Source organism: Symphodus melops (assembly GCF_947650265.1).
Source record: "Symphodus melops genome assembly, chromosome: 19".
Taxonomy (NCBI): domain Eukaryota; kingdom Metazoa; phylum Chordata; class Actinopteri; order Labriformes; family Labridae; genus Symphodus; species Symphodus melops.
In genome coordinates this window covers 15,875,451-15,897,627 of record NC_136709.1, presented here as the reverse complement: position 1 = coordinate 15,897,627, position 22,177 = coordinate 15,875,451, and the positions used below count along the sequence as shown (strand labels likewise).

General features: G+C 39.4%; 3 protein-coding genes across 6 annotated transcripts in view; all 3 read right to left on the bottom strand.

Annotated features, from left to right (window-relative positions):
- Positions 1–1,293: 1,293 nt before the first annotated feature.
- On the bottom strand, positions 1,294–5,278 carry LOC306840701 (small ubiquitin-related modifier 3). Its single transcript, XM_079370166.1, has 4 exons — positions 5,125–5,278; positions 4,162–4,290; positions 3,906–3,977; positions 1,294–3,693 (listed from the first exon to the last, which is right to left on the bottom strand). Exons 1-4 carry the CDS (start codon positions 5,143–5,145, stop codon positions 3,631–3,633), a joined length of 285 nt encoding a protein of 94 aa, XP_079226292.1. The 5' UTR covers positions 5,146–5,278; the 3' UTR covers positions 1,294–3,630.
- A 1,713-nt stretch (positions 5,279–6,991) lies between these two features.
- LOC306840999 (pituitary tumor-transforming gene 1 protein-interacting protein-like) lies at positions 6,992–13,106 on the bottom strand. The gene is made up of 7 exons (XM_079370607.1): positions 12,834–13,106; positions 11,953–12,005; positions 11,534–11,642; positions 10,085–10,187; positions 9,312–9,377; positions 8,598–8,644; positions 6,992–7,775 (listed from the first exon to the last, which is right to left on the bottom strand). The coding sequence occupies exons 1-7, from the start codon at positions 12,916–12,918 to the stop codon at positions 7,738–7,740; spliced, it is 501 nt and encodes a 166-aa protein (XP_079226733.1). The 5' UTR covers positions 12,919–13,106; the 3' UTR covers positions 6,992–7,737.
- A 2,498-nt stretch (positions 13,107–15,604) lies between these two features.
- Positions 15,605–22,177, bottom strand: part of myo10l1 (myosin X, like 1) — a 42,247-nt gene continuing 35,674 nt past the window's right edge. For all 4 annotated transcript variants that reach the window (XM_079369370.1, XM_079369371.1, XM_079369372.1 and 1 more), the window contains exons 35-43: positions 21,977–22,125; positions 21,554–21,702; positions 21,227–21,434; positions 21,001–21,137; positions 20,525–20,648; positions 19,613–19,966; positions 18,628–18,804; positions 18,349–18,540; positions 15,605–17,543 (exon numbers count right to left, since the gene is read on the bottom strand). In XM_079369370.1, the coding sequence (XP_079225496.1) occupies positions 17,439–17,543; positions 18,349–18,540; positions 18,628–18,804; positions 19,613–19,966; positions 20,525–20,648; positions 21,001–21,137; positions 21,227–21,434; positions 21,554–21,702; positions 21,977–22,125 (1,595 nt within the window). In that variant the 3' untranslated portion in view covers positions 15,605–17,438. The remainder of the gene's footprint in view (positions 17,544–18,348; positions 18,541–18,627; positions 18,805–19,612; positions 19,967–20,524; positions 20,649–21,000; positions 21,138–21,226; positions 21,435–21,553; positions 21,703–21,976; positions 22,126–22,177) is intronic.

The window sequence follows — 22,177 nt, the reverse complement described above, 5'->3', positions numbered from 1 at the left end:
ATCGTTGTTTCCATTGGTGCCAATTTTAGGCATTCAGGCCGAGTATCAGATGAGATTTGAGGATCTAAATGTGGCAGGCTAGATGGTCAAACAATCTTTGAAGTAATTATGTCTTTTTTTCAAATCTGTTGTTAAATTATCAGTTGTCTCTTGAAATAAAGTTTCAAGTACTTCTGTGATTCAGGAGCCAATAGGAAATTAAGAATAATGGTAAGGGAGTTTGTATCTGCAGTGGCTTGCTTTAATTTTATGTACAACAGTTTATGAATGTATTTTAATTATGTTTGACTTTGGTTTGTTGTTTTTGATATGTATTTTAAAAAAGTGTGTGATGTGTAGGTGCTTTTATGACATATAACCCGGACCAGATACATTGGCTGGACATAGCTCATTGCCGCCACCTAGCTGTCAGTTTTATTTATGTAACACTACTTGTACAAACATAAGGAATCTACTGCATACATATTCCATGTATAGGCCATTATATATTTCTTTGAAAGCAACATACAAACAAGAGACAGAACTTTAAGTAAAGGAAGCAGTGATGTTTGAGAATATGTGTAAAACAAGCATGACAGTTTCTTTCATGAAAAGTTTGTTCATGCTTAGCACTACAATAATGTGGGCCTTTACCTTTTCTCAAAGCACACACTCTATGGAAGCCCGGAGTGGACATGCATCAACACATTGTGTTTAATCCATTTTATCATGTTAACAAGCAGGCTCATGGTTGTTTTCTAAGAAATCGACTTATCTTGATATTACAATAATGTTTCCCCTTAAAGGCAAGTTCATTTCAGTTATTTTCTCAAGATCCAGATTTTTCTTTTCTCTGGATAACCAAGTATGTTCTTCAATTTTAACCAGTTCATTCATCTCTTAACTTCATGGCTGCATCTGAATCATTTGCTGCACATGGAGAAAACAAAACAGACTGGTCATGATCATTAACCATGCTGTAAGTTAAGGTACGTCTAAGATTGTTCGATGCTTTTGGAAAATCTCAGGATACAAGAGAGAGAGCTTGAGGAAACATGCTTTAACTACATACTTACATGAGGAAACAATATTTAGTCTTTCAATGAACGAGTAAGTGAAATGTATGGAAGCATGTCCGCTTTCAGCTTTAGTATGTAATTTCCTGAACATAAGCCTTTAAACTGTGGCACTGGATGATGCTTGTAGCTGTGCTGTCAAAGTAACAAATGATTGTAATAGCGTTTGCTTTTCTCATGAATTCCTATACCCATTCAAATAAACACTGTCAACATAATGACACACATGACAGTCTGATCTGAGTACCAAACTATATTTATTGTATACAGTAGTAAAAGACCACAAATAATGTACAAATCAGTAGAGCAACAAATAACATGACAAGACCTGGACCCCGTTCTCCGTATGTTACAAAGTTAAGCTTGTCCGTTAGCTTCGTCTAATGCAGGCAGAAGGCTGCTTTCATAACTGTGCTCTTACTTAGTCCGAAAAAGGACTCTAAGAAGGATGTGAACTGTAACTCCCTGGTGCAGTGAAACTTTAGTCAATTACTTTTCTATAAATGTTTAGAAGCAATGACTCTTTAATGATTTAGAAGGCATACACAATAAAAGCTTAAATATATGATGTGGGCTACAACTTAACTTCAAAGTAGACTTGAGGCTATGGGAGCAGATGGTTACTATAGAGGGATAATAAGATCATCAAAATGAACATGGATAATTAAAAAGACCATGTTGCATCATTTTAAGACCTCAATGTGAGAAGGTTTGACTTTATACCCTGCATGCTAATGATGGAAAGTGTAGCCTCATCATGTCGGTTTAACTTGTTTGGTCAGCTTGCACTTCTGCAGGTTAAAAGAGACAAACACTACCTGCTTCAACAAGATACATTTTAATCCTGACCGATGTGAAAAACCAAAGCCCTTGCCAAGACATAAACAAGCAATCAAGCCAACTCAGTTATCTTGGTATACGAAGAACGGGGCCCTATGGGTACAGAACACTTAGTTCCCAATCTCCAATGGTTGGCCTCCCTGCCCTCCTGAAATGCAACACACTGCATGCATCCTTCTCCAAAATTGTCAAATATTGGAAACACTCATGACCACTTTGGATGGCTCCACTGCTTTTTAAAAGGGATGGTCTGCAAAGGGGGGTTTTTTTTTTTACACACGGAGGACCTTGACAGATGATTACGCTGCAGTCAAAAGAGTTGCGTAAAAATAAAATTTAAAAAAACCAGACCAACTTTTGTGGATGTCTTTGCTCAAACTGGAAGCTGTTCCTCTTTAAAACACATCTAGCATAAGCCTACATTCGTAAGGACGTCACAAAGATGAAAGAGCTGACCCCAAAACAGCATCAGGAAACACGCTTCCAGTTTTTTGTTTTTTTTTGCACCTGTAAGCCACCCAGTACTTTATCCCAAGGAAACGGCCCCACAAGCCGAGCTGCTTGTAAGAACACCAAAGGGACCAGGCGCTGGGCTGCTTCAATGGTAAACAGGAGGGAGAAATAAATTGTTATGATTTCCAGGCGAAGTGGCTCTCTTTAACAAGCAAGAACCAAAATCAACTGCAGAAAAAAGAAAAAAAAGGATGCACTGCAGCTTAAAGGTTTTGATTACAATTCCCTCAGAGACACAGGCTTCAGCTGGATAAGTGAATAGTAGAGTGTACTGGATACCCATGTTGAACTTGTATCAATATGAAGTCAAAAAAGGAAGAAAATAACATTGATGAACTACAACCTCCCTTAATATACGACCTGATCGTTTACTTTCAAAGTGATTCATCAGGAAATGTGAAACAGAAGTTCTGTCTTTGGAGTATTGGTCCAAGCCCCACAACATTTATCTAACATCCACTCTGATACATCTGTACAGGAAAAAAAAGAGAAGCAACAAGCCCCCTGGTTGATCATTCTTAAAAGAAGAGTCAAAAAAAAAAAACAAAAAAAAAAAAACATACAAAAACATTGCAGAACTCTTAAGCAAAAGCACCTAAAATGTAGAGAGAATTAAAATACATTTTGACAGAAGAGCAGCACTCACTGCTCAGACAAAAATAAACATACACACAAGAAAGCGAGGTGAAATGGATGGTGGGCGTGTAAGTTCAGATAGTGCTTCCCCTTCAAAACATTTCTTGCCCACCAACTGTGAACCCGGGAAAAAAAAAAAAAAAAAAAAAAAAAAAAAAAAAATCTGTAAGAGCCCGGCGTTCGACCCTGATGGATGAAAAACCGTGACAAACTACTAAATACTAAGATTTCACTGGAGAGCGTACGAGAAGTACTGACAAACCAGGAACAGCTGTGATGCAATGGTGGTCCAATCACGGCCCGCGGTGGCAGAAGGAAATGTTGTCCTGATTGGCCAGCACAGAGACTGTTGAAGCTCACAAAAGTTCAGTCCTTGCTGAGACAGAATATAAACAGCTGAGGAGCCCCTCCCCCTCCCCACCCCCCATACACCTGACGAGAAACCATAACAGACATCTTTAAAGGGGAGAAATAATAATAATAATATTAATAATAATAGGCTGAAAGGAGTGATGGGGAGGAGAGGGACAGTGAAGGGGGTTGAGGGTGTAGTCTGAGGGTGGCTGTCAATGAGATGGGGGAGGGCCTAGCAGAGCCCGCCTGTCTGCTGCTGGAATACATCTATGGTGTCTTCATCTTCCATCTCCAGCTGAGAGAGGCAAAGAAAAGGTTATAGTTAGTGGACATCAAGAAAAATTGAAGAGGAGGAATGGACGTAGGATTGGGACCAGTTTTTTGCTCAAATAATGCAGTTAATACACTGGATTAAAAACAGATTCGCCTGGTGTGGTCTCAGAATTAAAATGGATCAATCTGTGAAATTTCTATTAAACATAATTTTCAAGTGTAAGAGTATCTTACCTGTGCAGGTGTATCCGTCTCATTGATAGGCTGACCATCAAACCTGAACCGTATCTGCCTTATCGCGAGACCCTGCAAGAGTGACACAACAGACAACGATGTGGTCACGCGTCAGAACTTCACAGTGCTTAACAGCGAGGTGAACAGTGTAATTGACGGGAGAGTGTTGACTTAGGTATTTACAGCAAATCCCAGGTAATTGAATGTTGTTGGAGAGGAGGAATTTAAAAGCAGTCATTCTGGATTTTCATCTTACCTGCCGTTCACAGTATGCCTTCATTAGTTTGCTGAGGGGTGTGTGTCTTTTGATTTTGAACTGGACCACTGACCCATCTTGCCCTGCAACCTTGAGGTTGATGTGGTCGTTCTCTGTCTTTACTCCCTCCTAAAGAGATGCAAAAAAATAAAAAAAAATAAGGGTCCCATCAACCAATGACTTTCAACAGGAGAGACCACAGAGTTCACCCTCCAGTCAAAGATAACATTGAACACTGTTATCATCAGAGGTCTACTATTAAAAAAGGTAAGTTACCAGACTGCTAACTAAATTAAATCCATGGGAGCTGGGTGTGCACAATAACGACTTTGTGCTTGTACTTCAACTAGACTATATAAACATTTGTGTTTTTTGCAGCCTGGAGCTAATATTAGCATGGTTAGCTCAAAGCTAACTGGTTAGCACACCAGCCTGTTAAGAGCAATGCAGTTTATTAGCTGCCGGCTAAACGCTGCTAGCTGTTTTGTTTATTGTACTGTGGCTAGAAAAAAAAACAATGACAATAAAAACACAAGAACAAGTCGCACTAATAACATATTTATACGAGTGCGTCACTTCAGTTTGCGCTCATTTGTCGCTGCTGTAAGTTGCGGCATTTTCGGCGTTGCGGACATAACGTGGTCCAGCTTTCGACAAAGAAAAAAAAAATCCGCAAATGACAATCATGATGTAATTGGCTTTTAAGCTCCCCAGTCGTCGAAGCCCTGGTTAGACTGACATAAAGTCATCTTGCGGCAGCCAGCGAGTGTTTGTACGCGCTATAAAATGTACATAAGGATGTGCAGTTAGTGTACTAATTCATTTGCGAAACAAACACTGCGCCGTTTCAGAGAAACGTGCAAACCAGGCCATTTTAGATTGCACATCTGAGAAACGGTTCGACAGGAGCTCAAACTGAGCCATCACTACAAACCCTCAGCTCGACAAAGTTTAATATCTTACCTTTGGCTTTTCCTCTGACATCTTGGTTTGTATTTGGTGAGCGGGACTTCACGGAGATCGGTTAATTGGTCTTTATTCGTTTTTCTGCCGCCTTCAGTCCTCTCCTCTCCGCCGATGACGGGTGCGCGCTTTGGACCGCTGTTACACGCTAATGATTGGATCTCGCAAGGGTCATGTGACTGGTAAATCGCGGGAGCGCGGACGCGGGAGCGCGCAACCATGCAAAATACTCGATCACGCGAGGTAAAGCTTAAAGTATCAAAACCTCCAAAGAGCTTAAAGACGCATGCTACAAACTATCTGTTTACTGTTTATTACTGATAAATATTCACACAAAATAACATTCAATCAAGTCTCACACACACGTGCTACAGGCAGAATGTAACAAACTGCTCACACCATTTATATTGATGAGGTTCAGTAAAACTTTAATTCTTTTACAATAAGAACATCAAACCCCACATAAACCACAACTATAGAATAATCACAATCAAATCAACTTTAAACTCTTTGAATTCTTTCATCACTACTTCATTTGCACTTGCAGTTTTGACTAGCCTCTTGAGTGTCTGCCTAAAAAATCAGTCAGACAACTGCAGCTGATCCAAAATGCTGCTGCTAGAGTCCTCACCAAAACCAAGAAAATGGATCACATAAGTCCAGGTCTGAGGTCTTTACACTGGCTGCCAGTCTGTCAGAGGATAGATTTTAAAATCCTGCTGATGGTTTATAAAGCGCTTAATGGTTCAGGACCAAAATACATGAGTGACCCGCTGATTGACTACGAACCGCTCAGACCACTCAGGTCGTCTGGTACAGCTCTGCTGTCTGTCCCCAGAGTCAGAACCAAACATGGAGAAGCAGCCTTCAGCTTCTATGCTCCGTATATCTGGAACAAACTCCCAGAAAACTGCAGGTCAGCTGAATCTCTCAGCTCTTTTAAATCAAGGTTAAAGACTCACCTGTTTACTGCTGCCTTTAACTAAAATATTTTAATAAAGGTTTTAATCTTTTACTCTGCACTGTAACTTTTAAATCCTTTTTATATTCTTCCTTAAATTAATTTGATTTGAATTGTTTTTACTTGAACGAATTTTAAGTTTGAATAATTTCAGTGATTTTTAACTTTTATGTCTATCTTTTCTTTCCTCTGTCATGATGCTTTGATGTCTTGTGTAAAGCACTTTGATTACCTTGTTGTTGAAATGTGCTATACAAATAAACTTGCCTTGTTGAGGTGTTCTCGTCATTCTTGCCATGCGGGTTTTTGCTATATGGGCTACTGTACATGTTGGCTATTGTTTTGGGATACAGATACCTTGAATACCTATATTCCCTGAAGCTGGTTGCTTGTACAACATGCGTCAGGACTTCAATATAATAAACGTTTCATTCTGCCATACATTATATTTTGTTACCCCATCATAACTGTTGTTCTTCCCTGAAAAGTTTTGTATTTAGAAATGTAAACCAAAATGCCTAAAATATTTCTGCAGTCACTGTTTAATTTGCTTTGGTTATGTGATTTGCCTTTTTTTTTTTTTTGAGAATTTCATGTAAAATATTGATTTGCATTTACTGCTGATTAACCCTTAAACATGTTTTTTCTTACATCACATTTAATTTATAATAATAACCTTTATATCTTCATCAAATTCCTGATATAATATACTCTAAACACCGAAAGTGGAGTGAACTTTTCCTAATGTTAGTGAGCTGATGTCGGCCTTCCTCCTCTTCTGGTGACGTGTTGCAAATGTAAACTACTGTAAATGGCGATAGGAGCCGTTTTTAATTCAATTAATTTTCTTTTTTGTTCAACTTCAATGCAGAACATAAACAAAAGACCAATTTCACTGAATAGGTGTTGAGAAGTCAAACGTCTTTTATTAGCCGTATGTATCCTCACATGAAAAACAGGTAAATGTAGGCAGACTTAGACTTTATAATTAATACATGTCACTTCTGTAAATATTAAATCATGTATTAAGACTGAAGGTGTAAGAAAATCATTTAGACCTCATAATTTACACCATTTCCTAACATAATAGCCCATAAAATCCTTCACTGAAGTGGAATACATAGCACTTAAACTATAAAGATTGTCTCTGAGAAAACGAGTGTTTCAGAAAAGAGTTGTGTCAGTTTGAAGAGCAGCAAATAAAGTACAGAAATAGTTAACATTTTCCAGCTTCATCTCACAATCCACAGCATATCAGGAGGAAAAACAGATGTTAGAAAAAAGGGGAAATATTTCTGTCACCAAAGTGAAGTCTCTTTCCTGCACAAGAAAACATTAGACTTAAAATAAATAGTTTGATGCTGTAGGAGCTGCAGAATAGATCAAGTTCTTAAAGTACTGCTGCTACATGCTTCTTTTTTCGCCTTTTTTCTTACAGCTTCTTGGATCATCACATTAAACATAACACTCCTTTTCATTAGCTGGATAAAGCCACAAACCTACTGTACAAAAACTACTTTCACTTGTTCTAATATAACAGTAATCCTCACGTTGTTTACGCTCACATCCTCGAAACAGATTGTCAGGTGTTTGAGAGCGAGAAAGATCAAGGAAAGAACAGAAGAGTTGAACATCTCAGTTCACAGATCCTCTCATGCAAATTTGGAGTATGGATTCTGTCCACTTAGACCTGCAGAAAGAAGAAGATAAAACATCCATTAAAGACATGCATTCGTTTAAAACGTGTTGAGAGTTTGTTGACAGGAGTTATATGACTTATTTCATCAGTTCAATATGAAGCTACAACGAGCAGCCTTCAAGCTAAGTTTAGCTCAACGACTGAAAACAAAGATGGCACAGCTACATGTAGCCTGACTAAACAAACTCTGCACACAAACACTTGTGAAGTTCACAAACTGACTGAATATATTGCATTCGTCCACAAAGTGGACATGCTTTGTTTGAGGACTAAGGTTATAACCTGATGTCATAAACAGTAAGAAGTTCCGTAAGTTCAATAAGAAGTTTTACGATGATGGTAACTTCATTTATTTGCCTCGGTTAATTTTTGCCTTTATTGGACAAAACAGCTGAAGAGAGACAGCTTGGGGGAGGACATGCAGCAAAGGGCCGAGGTCTAATTCACTGCAATGAGGACTAAAGCCTCTGTTATATGAGGTGCGCAACGTAACCGCTAGTCCATCTGCTGCCCGGTGTTTGTGTCTACTTATTGTCATTATTGACATCCTGCAGTAGCCATGACAAAACAAGTCACATCTGATGGGAGCATTTCTGCACATGGTCAAGCAGGACATGTCACTACGAAGAAGCAGAACCAATCTAAAGAAAATATAATCTCTTACTTATTGAGCATTAGCATCATGTTTTAAGTGAATTCATCAAGTCCAGAAGTGTAATATTTTCCTTCAATGGAACATGAACTATTTGTTGTTGTCTTTACTCATATGCACACACTGAGGGACAGAGAGAGAAATAAAGAAAATTTGCTCACCATATTTCTTCCTGATTTCGTCGTGTCTCTGTTTCATCTCTGATTTCCTGAAAAAACAAAACGTTTTCTTCTGAGCACCACAGTGACTGATAATATTTCTATTCTTTAAAAATAGTCCAACAAACCAGTTTAGGCAGATAACAGTTGACGTGGACACATTTCCCCCTTTGTACGCTTTGTATGTGCGAGCATGTAAACTGATATGGATTATCAGTAACCATCAATGTAACAGGGGCCGACGGTGTGTTTGGTGTCCTGTAGATTGTAAATCACCTAACCAACTTTTTACATATTATCCTGAACTCTAAAATTAGAATTAGCCTCTGCAATATATGTCAAGGTCAACTTTATATATTTAGTACTTATGAACAAACAGGTTTGTACTAAGGTGCTTTACAGCAAGTGTTTATACAGTGGACTAAACAGAAATGAAGGACATATTAACACAAATTAAGAGTCCAGATAATCTGCTGATTGTTTATGTGACAGCAGGTTGTTTCACATTCTCAATGTGGCAACAGAGACGGCTCTGTCTCCAAGAAGTTTCATGTGCTTGTAAGCTGGTTGGAAGTCCATGATCTGCTGATCTGATGGGCCTAGCTGTACAGCAGGGTGATCAGAGTTCAGGGATGATGTCGTTTGAATGCAGTGTAAGACTGCTAAAGGGGCAATCTCATTCTTCTTATTTTTTTTTTTTGCAACACAGTTTCGTACCTCTCTTCCTGCTTGCTTTTCGTTTTATTAGCCTGCCTCTGCATCTTGTCCTCGAACCTCTTGGATCTGACAATAAAAACAAAAAACAAACACAGGACCAGAGTTTAGATCACAGTTAGAAAGGTTTTGGATATTTCACAGTGTGTGTTACAAGAGCAGGTTAATCACACGAAAGCTTAACAAAATGTGAGCACTTTATCTCCACGTGGTAAGACTGGAATCTCTCCACTTAATACACACTATGCTTGACGGGTTTAGCTCCAGGCTGATATACTGAGCACAACTAATGAAGAGAGTCACAATGTTTCTGTTTAAAACCATTCAGCAGCCTGCTACATGCATATGTAATGTTTAGTACATGCATGCACATCAGAAGGATTTATAAAACACGAACACAAGGAGTGAATTGGGAGAGATGGGATCACAGTTAACTGATTTAACACATAAAGTTTGAAATACTAGTACAAAGTCCTGAAAGAAAAAACATGGAAAATCTGAAATATTTCTTTAATTTAAGATCGTTGTTTTATCCGTGAATTTTTTTAAATACAGCTGCCGTATACTACAGCAGCAACAAGCTTGAAAATAAGGAAGATCCTCTTTTTTATTTTTTTTAATATTGTGATCTCTGATGCAAAGAAGATATTAAACTTCATCCCACTCAGCTCAAAGAAAAAACTGATTCTTCAGCGTTGTGTTAAGAAAGATGGACGAATGTTTTCTGAGTTACTTCTCGCCTTTTTTAGTCAAACAGTCAATCACTGTACACTCACCCGAAGTTCTCACACTTGCAGCAGCAGAACAAACAAATTAAGAAGGCGATGATGATGATTCCACCAACCACTGCCAAGGTGATGATCAAAGCCTGGAAATTCACTGCAGACGGAGACACAGGAAACAGTGTCAGATTGGGTGCGGGTGAGAAGGTGTGCAGTAAGAGTTCTGGCTGAAATTAATTGACCAAATTAAAGGCCAAGTCCCTTTTACTAGCTTGGAGTATCTGCGTGATAAATAAGGAAGGGCTCATTAGAGCCCTTGATGTGTTTGGTGTTGATCAGATCAAAAATATAATAATAAGGGTGTTTTCCTCCATCACCAACAGTGCGGCAGGTGAGTGTGGACGTGACGTCTGACAAAGTAAGAGCAAATCAGTGTCAATGTCAACTTTATTTATATAGCACATTTAAAACAGCGAGTAACAAACCAAAGTGCTTTACAGTGAAAGACAGTAACCCCCCCCCCCACCACGAACAGCAGTGATTTTTCATTCAACTAATGTGCACACATTTAAATATTCTTTCCAGAGTGAGTTTACAATGATTTAGTCTCTCTCATATTTGTTGTACACAAGTTCTGTTTGTCTCTGATTGTTGCGGGTACAGTAAGTCTGATGTGGGCCGTGTCTACTGTCTGATGTGATCTTTGTTTTTAAATGGTGCAGAACAGGAACTTGCTCTAAAACCAGTTTTTAACTGAGACAGACTCGTTTAACTGTCACTTTTGAAATGGCACTTTTAATCTTTACCTGTATACTAAACATCAATAAATAAATAATTATTATTCTAAATAGAAGTATTGATGCTTGTCTCAATTAAAGGCTGGGTCATATTATAGACTGAAGTAAAGAACTGCCCGGACTGTTCATGTAAGTTTTTTTTTTTTTTTTTTTAATGGTAAGTCAAAGTAAGTGATGTTGTGTTTATATTATTGTGACAGATCTTCTCATACCCTTTGAAACATTTTAATCACAGTCACCCGTGTGTAGTATAAATGTATTACTCACAGAACCCCTTAGTGCTGTGAGTAATAAAACAAATACACATTTAAGCATCAATTAACGTTTCAGTGAGGGCATGGTAAATGTTGTATCTTCTTCATACCTGTATCGTCCAGTAATTCAGCAACAATGTTTGGAATTACATAATTACATGAATCAGCTGTAATTACATGACATACTTTTTGATTAGTTTTTAAATAAGCTGCATGTTTGCTACTTCTACTGAACATGCTTTGATTTACTTTTAAATAAAATGTCTAACTAAAATGAATATCTAAACAAACATTAAAGTTCATTAAGGTAGGATTAATGTCTTAGGGTACGTATAAGCTTTTGCTGTTAATTTGATATGCAAATAACAAATATTAGATTAAAGTGTGTGTCTGTGCGTGAGTGTGTGTGTGTGTGTGTGTGTGTGTGTGTGTGTGTGTGTGCGCGCTCTTACTCCAGCAGAGCCCCCAGCGAGCATCACTCAGGGGACAGAGAGCATGCGGTGGAAGGATCGTCCTCACTGGATATGTGACACATGACTTTGTTGTGATACACCACAAGCACTGTAAACATACAAACACATACAATGACCTCTTCATCATTGAACAAAGACTCCACGCGGTATTCAGGGCAAATATATTAACAACACAAGCACAGAAAAAGAAGAAAAGGGAAGAGGAGGAGGCGAAAGGAGGGAAGGTATGACAGAGCAGTTACTCCTCAAACCAGTCGAACAGGTTGGGGATGGAGGAGGAGGAGCAACTGGGTACTGTTCCTCCAACGAAGACACTTCTTCTTAAAACCACGTACACACACCGTATACAGAAAATCAACAGTGAAACCACACATAAGGAACTGAATGTTTTCTCTCACCGTCACATTCTTCAAACACTCCTCACAGCTCGTCCCGTTCTTTGTCTCACATGCTGTAAAGTGGGGGGAGAGACCTTAGTTGACAGCAAAATAATCCACAGAAAGGGTGAAAAACTTCTTCACAAGCTTGAATATTTTGACCTCACAAGAGAGAAGAATAAGGGACTGTTGTTTAAGAAAGATTAGCCAATGAAGCATCAGATTAATGAGGCCTGAAGCAGGTTTGGTCTCACTGTGCTTTTTGTAACTACTGCTAATCCTCATGGGACTCTCTTCTCCCCCACCATGGAGACACAGCACAGTAAACACACACACAGGCCTGAGAACATATTTTCATCAGCAGACTACACACAACAACAGCAGGGTTTGTGGAAGTTTGTCCTCACATTTCCAAAAGTTAGCAGAGGTTTGTTTGTTTGTTGCTACTCTTGTTAGTTTGTTTACTGAGGAACAACTGGAAGACCTGAGACCTCGAAAAGGAACTCATTGTTTCAGCTGAGAGGTCTTAAAACACACACAAAGACTTTTAAAAATAGGCCTTTTAAGCTACTTGAATTTAAACCAATCAATGCAAACACAGGGTCAGGTTTTACACAGGTCGAGTAAAGATTTAAAGTGTACACAATTTGTTTTTCTTCTCTAATTCATCAAAGACATTGTAAGAGACAAGAACTCACAACTGTCCTTAATATATCAATATCATTGGTGGTCTAAAAAGTGCCAGTATGTCAGAGTTTAGTGATTTTGTATCTTTATTAATCTGCTGAGGATCTATTATTCAAACTAATGACGTCGCTCAAATCTGGTTTACATGAAAGGGAGTGGTTAATTTTAGCAGCCATTAATTCCTCAGTCCTCACAGAGATGCTTTCAACTCTTACCTGTTCCAGGTGCGGAAGTTTGAGCCAAAACTGTCGCCGAACCGAAGACGAGCAGCAGAGCAGGGAGTAAAATCCGCGAATCCATCGTCCAAGATCTCAGATTATTCCTGGTGTTTATGTTTTCCTGTGTCAGATAAAGAGAAGGAAGTGTTTCGGCTGCGTACAAAGTGAACCAAATGCTCGAGTCCCGACTGACGCACGCTTATTACGCACTGGAGACTAAAGAGGAGAAGAAGGCGTGTTTGTGCGTCTTGGTGCATTGTTGTCTGCGAGGCGTTGCTGCTGTTGCAACAAGTGCTCAAATATATTACGGAAATTAACGTACAAAAACAATGCGGAATTATTTAACAATATTGCATTGTAAAAGGGGGAAACCTAAGTAAAAGAACTTTTTTTTAAATGTAAAAGTGCTCCTGCAGAAAAACCTCCTTATGGACATATAAAGAGGCTTAACATTAAATCTCTGATTTGCAACTGATAAAATCTCTCGGAAGAATTTCAGCCATTAAGCAGGCTTTGTTGTTGTCTACACTTTACAGTAAGTTACAATGGTTTACGCCTGACCAACCTGATTTTTTAAAATAAAAATAATTAAAAACAATGCTTATAGATTCATTTGAATATACTTAATGTATGTGTCATTTTTCTATTTTAGTTCATTCAGGCAGAACAAACCCCTAGCTTTGGGTGTGTCCCCCATCTGGGGGAGGGCTTACTGACTGCCCTTTGTGATGTCATGAAGGGAAAATCTACAAACGGCCTGTTGGAGCACACATTTTCTAAAAAGTGGAGCAGGGAAAAGACAGTGATGGACTTTTCTCATTAGGTGGATTTATAGACACATTTCAGTGTTTAAAAAAAGAGCATTATGTGAACTTTAACTTTAAATACTCAAAGTGCAAGATGTGGAATTGACACAGTGGAATTAAAAGTAAGTGCGACCTTCGAATATCCTGAAATGTAGAGGTGTAACCACAAGTACAATGAAATATAAATGGTTACCTCTAAATTTCTATATGACTTCGCACCATGTTTGTAGTCCAAAAAAGTTCACAAACACAACATCCAATAGAGGACAATAATTCCAATAATTTATTAAAGCATAAGTTTGTAAAGCCAGTTACAAATAAAAAAAGAATAACACACATATCTCTCTCTTTCTCTTTTTTTTTCTTCAAACAAGCACTATGTTTACAGTGTAATGATGATAATAGGCATAACAGAAGATACGAACGGGCCCCACTCTGGCCGCCTGCGGCTGATTACAGGACCCCTTGTGATGAAGCTGCCCTTAGAGACAGATTTGTGACCACGTGCTGCAAAACCTTACTCTAACTCATGTTTCTGTTTTGCAAACACAGGAATCACACTTCAGCCTCTATCAGGTAACTTCTTTTTCCCACTCATTGTAATATCAGTGACAGACAGAACCGTAGATGTAGAATAACTAGAACAGACAGCTCCAGGTTCCTCTGCAAGTATGGCTTACGTGTCACCTCCTTATATTTCCACGTATTTTGGCAATAAAATAAAATAAACAAAAGTTCAAACTGGAACCTGTGTGTGGGTTCTGTTTATTCTAACTCTATAGGCAAGATCCCAGAGGGCTGTGTGTATTCAGACAGAGACGTAACTACCATTGAAGACACTGAGGTCAGGAGAAGCCAAACTAAATATACAGTATGTTTAGATTTTGACACATGCAGGCCAAATACATCAATGATTTGCTATTTCCTCAGTAACATGTTGAACCTGAAGGACATTTAAAACCATTCAGGGAATATACTTTCAGGTAACATAAAAACACAACAGTCCAAATAAAAACATCATTTCCTTGGCTTCATAAACCCACTTGTACTCACAACCTTAGTACGTCTCTTAATGATCGTTACGTCCTTGTATGTGGCACTGCAGATAGACAACAGACACTTTCACCTGAAGAAGTTCAACCTCCCCTAAATGTCATGAAAAGCAAGAAAATGGGGGGCGGTGGTGGTGGGCAAAATATTTTAATTTAATTATAATTGACACAATACTAGTTTGGCAGCTTTAGCAAAAATAAAATTAAAACGTAAAACACAGATCAAGGTACATTAATGAACCATTAACTACTTACTGTTTTTCCAGGAATTTAAGCGGCGTATATATGCTTTTAAAAATCACTAATGTCTTCTTACCTTGTATGACTTGATCCTTCAACTAGTAGGCCAAGTTTTCCTTCAATAACCTACTTTTTTATTTCCTTTTCATCATTAAAATGCGTAGTTTGTGGTACTATCACCTTAAAAACTACGCACTTGAAGATAGTAATTCGTGTACATTTCACACAATCAGTGCGCACTGAATAGAAAGTTACTGGGGGAAAAGTCTTTGGGAATGGCCTACTTATTGTAGTCGGCCATGTTCTTTATAATGATCTATTCATAGGCAATATTTTTTTCTATGCAGCTGTAATGGTTAACCTGTGTAACTTCATAGGAAGTGTTGACTGTTGGATTAATGGACTGTGTGCTTTGTAAAAAAGTATTCCTCCTGGATACTGGATGTGGCCAAACACTTTGTTTGTCTATCTATCCTCAAGAGATTTTTTCATACTTGAGGGACGCTGACATCTATCTGCAGTGCTACAGAGTCAGGTGATATTGGCATTACAGTGACTTCACTTTTAGTCCAAACACACACACACATACGCGGACGCACAAAGCATTGATGACTGTCAGCATCCCCACCACACAACCAAACCATTTCTGAGCCCGAATCATCACAGTGTCTTTTCTTCTCCTCTTACACTGAGACTGAACACACAAATTCAGTCCATTTTTTAAAACACATTTTCCTTCCAAACCCACCTTGCAATACATACAGTACGATACTAAATAAATTACCCAGAACCCTCCCTTAAAATCCCATGCGTTAATTCACGATCACAACACCATTCTTTGCAAAGGTTAGTCATTTAAATATGTCCCATCTTAGAGGAATACACTCAGTAAAGTCAGTTCTCTTTTTCTCATATCCATTTCTTTTTACCAACTGCAGATTACACCATAAATACTCTGTCTCACACACAAAACACACACACACACAGACACACACAAAGCAGCATTCCTGACACAGCACTTCAGGGTGGTTAAGATAGCAGGGGGTGTACAGTTATTATAGTAGTATCAGTATTAAAAGTCACATGTTCATAAACGGGATTTAAACACAGACAAACTCTAATGAGTTATAGTTCAAGTCTTAAATGATAAAGAAAGGAGTGAGAATAAGATTTAAAAAACAAAACAAGTGTACAGTGTTTTATAGCTCGAATGAATGCTGCAGAGTGACACGCACACGTAACACGCTGTGTTCTCACTATTAATCTTCATTTCTCTGTGAGTCACGTCGATGGCACAGCCTGTAAATGATGTACAATATTGGCATCATATTCAGACATAATTAATGCCTTTCACTTGAATGTATTTTACACAAGAGGTGTCACATTGGCATACTGTACAGTGCAGTGACCACCTAAAGAAAATCAATAATTACTCTTATAATGTGTGATATACAGTACAAAACGATACACGTTAGAGTGTACATGTATGTGAATATACAGTAGATATATGCAGTGTGTAATATGTTGACTTAGATAGGGACATGTTTTTGTCTCATACTGTTCTGGTTGATAATGCTCTCCTCTCAGGCTGAACAGATTCTCCACTTTTAAGATAAACATGACCGGAGAGCCTCCAAAGTTCAGCCTCTCTCTTCAATTTCAGTTTTATTTGTTATTGTTCAGAAATATTTAAAGCCACTTCCTTTGGCTGTGTTGTCTTCTTTTGGCCACACGGTGGCACTGACAAGAGAGCGGCTGAGCTCATTTTCAGTCAGTAAGCCCTGAAGAATCATCACCATCATCACCATTGGAGTCCTTTTTCACAGTCACAAACAGCTGATTTTACCAATAAACAACAGAGAGAGAGAGAGAGAGAGAGAGAGAGAGAGAGAGAGAGAGAGAGAGAGAGAGAGAGAGAGAGAGAGAGAAAACAAGCAAAGAACAAGAATTCAGCGTTAAAACTGGATAACAAAAAATGCAAACGGGAAGTGAGGACACGTGAAGAGAAAGAGAGAGAGTCTGAGATTGGAGGAGTGAGAAAGAAACTCTAACTGAGAGCGTGTGGCTTTTTTTTTTTCCTGTCTGGCAGTGCATCGGGTTGTAAAAGAGGGGACAGATTGGGTCTGGGCGGATGTTTTGTGCTTGTTGTGTCCAGAAAAGGTAAAGCAGAGAGTGGTCTGGAGTGTGCTTGAACATCTACATGCAGGACTACGACTGGAGGGTGTTATTTATGTATTTGAAATGACCGTCCCAAGAAACCTAATTTGTTTGTCATGCTCATTTTTAAATAGATCCCTTATCCCACGTGAAACCCAGGCCAGAAGAGTGTGCGTTTTGGCGTCTGTGTCCACTTCTATCTCCGTACCACCATCCTTAAACTCAGCCTTTAGGATTAACTGGTTGGTGCGACTGCATCCATCGAAACCAACCAACCAACCAAGGCGAGAGGGCCGAGGCATCTGTTACTGCTGGATAAAGCGAGAGCTCTGACTGGTTGTTGGCGATCACCTGACCCAGGAGCTGGCAATGCTGGTCACTGACATGATGCTGCAGCGTTTCTTCACCATCATGTTAATGTAGGCCCTCATAATCTTCGTGATCTCACCGACCTTGAAACAGAGAGAAAGCAGGTGGTTCATTTGTGTCTTGATCTGGCTGCACTTCTACATGTCTGCATTTGTGTGATTATGTGAAGAATTTTGTTACATTGCTGTTTTGCATTTCTGAAAAAAAGGCAGTGGTTTGTGAGTGTGGAGACACAACATAGGCTTTAGTAAATAATGAGTGGGGATGCCATCGATTGTTTTTTTAGAGCAGCAAGTGAAATAGTTGTTAAGCCATAGGTTGAGAATGATGACATCAGGAGTTCAGACAGATGAAGGAAAAATGTGCACAGCACCTACTAAACTTGGCAATCACAAAGAGTGGAAGAAGGAAATATTCAAAGCCATTTGATCCTTCAACAATAAAAATCTTTGAAACCCATATATACCAAAATGCTCTTACACTTATGACTCAACTAAAGTTCTAATTTAAGAAATGGTGGAAAGGTCATCTAAGAAACACATTTTTTATACAGACAGCTCATAGCTCACAGTTGGGCTGATGTCAGCACCTGATGTTGGACAGATGTCAGTCTGATGATGGCACTATGACATCAGAGGGAAGTCTGACACCAACATTGGGCTGACGTCAGATACGACAGATTATAATATCCTGATTAACTACGACATTTTGTCTCACCATCATCAACCTATTATGATAATTCTTCTAAAACAAAAACAAAAAAATCCCCAATTCATTTGTGTCTGGACTAAAGTAAACAGAATATGTCAAAGAAGAAAGCAATCTTTATTTACACTCCTCAAAGAGATGAAGACAAAAAGGAAAAGGTTTCAAATGAAGGGCTCTCACCAGTGGTGTCTCAAAGAACATCTCTCTCTCATCTACGATGATCTTGTAGGTGCAGGGCTGTGACGCACCAAAGAAAGTGATGTGTTCGTACTGAAAGGTCTCCAGTGGCTTTGGTTCACCTCGTTTATACACGGAGACGTTGTCCGCACTCACACTCAGCCACAGATCGTGAGGGAAACCTCCCTCCTTGCACTACAGAGAAAGAGAAGAGAGCGGGGAAATAAGAGCCGTTTGAGGTTTTCAGCACACAAGTCCATTGTTGCCGTTCCATTTTCTCACCTCCACATCAAACAGAGTGGATCCGTATCCTGGCCACTCCTTGATTATGCTCATATATTTCAGCATGGCCTGATGCTGAGGCATGCCCTGAAGGCGCGTCCACTTCTCCAGAACACTGGTCCGTGTGGCCGACGTCTCCTCCTTCACCCACATTTCAAGCATCTGCTCTTCCTCCACCTGAGGCAACGCAGATCAGCCAATCAATCACCTACACTCTGATGGACAGTCTGATTGAATAAAAGCTTTACAGACAGCCCTCCAGTTCAGAAGGCCCATCTGTCACTCTTATGGCAATGAGCAACCATACGTTTCCGAAGAGGGGTTACGACGTCGAACTACGGCAGTTGGCAGTGGCCATGTTGGAAATGCTTTCTTCACCTCACGTCTGATTAATCTAGACACATGCAAAAAAATCCACCCCCTTAAAGTGTTTAACAAATAAGGTCATAATACCAAATTCATGTGTTGTCCTAGGCTGTTGTACATTCATTTCTGCTGTAAAAAAGGAGCATTTAAATACAGACTCTAATGGAGAATCTTTGTCTTCTGCAACAGGCCTCAAGTGGACACACAGGATCTACAGTTTAACTGCACGTCTGTATTGCCATCATTTATTTATTTTTTTTAACTCAAGGCATGCTGCTTGGAACTCTCCTCGACCTGAAATCACAGTGTAGCTCAAGCTTGTTTAAATCAAATGTTATATTTACAAGGACCAATGCACTTCTTGTTGTTTTTCTTGGTTTATGCACAACACTTTCCTTTCTGCTGCTCGCATGTAAAGTTCTGACAGCCGGATTGGGTGGTGCCCGTAACTTTGTCAAATTTTCAAACTTGCTACGGTTAAATTCTAGATGACACTTTTTGTTTTACTGCTGATCTTACACCTTGACTTTACTTTATAACTTTAACATGTTTACTCTTCGATGTTGTGAATTAGAAGGAGTACTTCAAACCGCACTAGATCCGGACTTTGAGCACTGACCTTCTGCTTCTTCAGGGATCCAGTCTTGAAGCTTCTCCTCAGGGTGCCGTCCAGGAAGCTTGGGGTCTTTCGTTTCTCCACTCCGATTGGGACTCCTCCTGGTCCCCCCACAGTGGTTTTCCCATCTCCTGCGCCTCCTGCTCCCCCCCCTCCTGCTCCCCCTGCAGCGCCAACGCCTGGCTTGGTGGAGTGAAGGATGCGATTGCGGAGGCGTCCGATTGGATAAACGGTTCCGAGGCTCCATCCTGCTCGACCCGCCCCGTCACCGTGGAGATACTGGAGACGTAAAGCAGCCAGGTGCTGCAAAGTCTCCTCTGAGGCCGGAAAGTGTCCACTTATCAGAGACTCATGGGCCTGTGAGAGAGATTGATACAAGAAATATACTTAATAATAATAATAATATAATATACTTATCTTAATATGAATTAAACGTAACTGGATTGAAGGTAATCACATTTATTGTACAGAATAAGTTACCAGACGTTTAAACATGCTGTGGGATTTTATCGTTGAATAACATTCAACTTGAGTCTTTAGTGAATATTTTAACTGTGAAACTTAAATTGTTTGATTTTTCATTTATATTTAAATATGACTATCTTCATCTATCTTAGAGTGAGGAAACACATGCAGGAAAAGGATAAGGGTGTGAAAAACGTAAATTTATCCTTTCAAATGTGATTAGTAGAAAGAATAATCAAATAAAACGTCTTGATACAGTCATTTATTCAGCTGTTTTTTTCATTAGACAACTATCCATGTGTGTTCTCTGTTTATTCAAACCAATTTGATTTTAATATTCCGTCAAAAGTTTATCATTTTATCATTACTATTCATTTTCAGAAATAATTCATCTGACTTAAATTAGACACGAATGATGAGCAATTAAAAAGTGACGTGACTGTTGCTCACCTGCTCAAACATGAATGCAAACTCCACTCCTTCTTTTGGCATGCTCTCCACGTCAAGGAAGCAGTAGAGCTTGAAGTAGAGTTTCCACTCTCCTTCCTCCTCCTCTTCTTCACTGCCCGCCAGTCTAGAATACATTCAGAGGAAAACTATAGAGAAGAACAATCTCCACATATATGCATATACATATATTTCAATTATTTGTTTCCAGCTGAGACGTAAGTTAGGTAGATTCAATATGAAAACAGAACACAATGTACTCCAAAAAAAAAAGATTGACTATTAATGCAAGACAGTAATATTTAATTTAAATAACAAATAGAAAGGGTCCCTGGCCTATAGGATGTACAAGGACCCCGGAAATGTTAACTGGTTATGTTTTTCGCCATTCTTTATTTTATCAACCAAAAAAGCAAAACAAGGAAAATAAAGAAATTACTCTAAATCTAAAATTTATCACTGAAAAATAAAAATGGTACCTTTCAAACTTGGCCAGAACATCGGCCACAATGACTCTACTCTCCAAAGCTCGGTCTGTCACAGAGTTATGTTCAAACAGAGAAAACAGGTTCTTGCTCTCCTCCATGGCCAAACCTCTGATAAGTTTCTCCACAACCTAAAAGATCATAAAACAAGCGACCCATCAGTGACGGCAATGATTAATTTCAGGAAAGTGTAGTTGTGGTTGTTTGTGTTTTTTTGTACCTCTCCAGCTGTTGTGTGTGAATTGATGGAGATCTTGCAGGAGCCTCCACCGTGGCAGTAGACAGTGGTGCTCATCTCTTGTCGAACCAGCAGGGCGGCGATCTCCTCCTGAGACGGCACAAACTCACGAGTCTTGGTCTTCTTCAGGGATTCCCCAATGAAGCTGGCGTAGCGCTCGATATCTGTGCCGGGAAAGCGCTCGCGTACCCTGAATCATTAAACATTTCAAACACATTAATTATACATCAAAGAAGTACAGCACATAACACACACACACACACTCACACACACACACACACACACACACTCACACACACACACACCAACCTCTTGAGGTGGAAGCGGAGGTATCTGAGAATTGCTCGACTGGGTAAGAAGGTGCAGCTCATGCAGGTGAGCAGATGCCAGTGTGCCCGATTGGCTGGGCTGTTAGGCTGAGGCACGTGATTGGTCTGCTTGATCGCCTGACAGTACACCTGTAAAAAAGGATGAAGAAGGAGGCGTTCAAAAGGCATTCAAATTTAAATTAAACATATGATAACAATGATGGAAAAAGTGACAGACAAACCTTCATAGAATCATGATTTAGTACATAACCTGTCATCACGGTGTGCAGGATGTAAAAGTGGCTCTGGTATTCCTTTTTTTGCAGCTTTTTTTAACAACTCAGCTACCATTCATTTTTCTGTTAAATTTTGGTCCCCCTTATTCAGTTTCTGTTAAAATGTAAGATAAAGGAAATTAAAATACCTCATCCCTGAGAGGACGCAGGTCCTGACAGGTCTGCAGGATGCCCTGAATGATGGGCACGGTGTCTGCCAGAGTCTCCATCTCCTGCAGTGAGTTGAAAACTCGCACCGCCTCATCCTGCAGGCTGGCATAGCCCTGCCGCCTTTGTACTGCACACAGACACAAAGATAGAAAAGAAGCTCAATGGGACACACTCTCCAT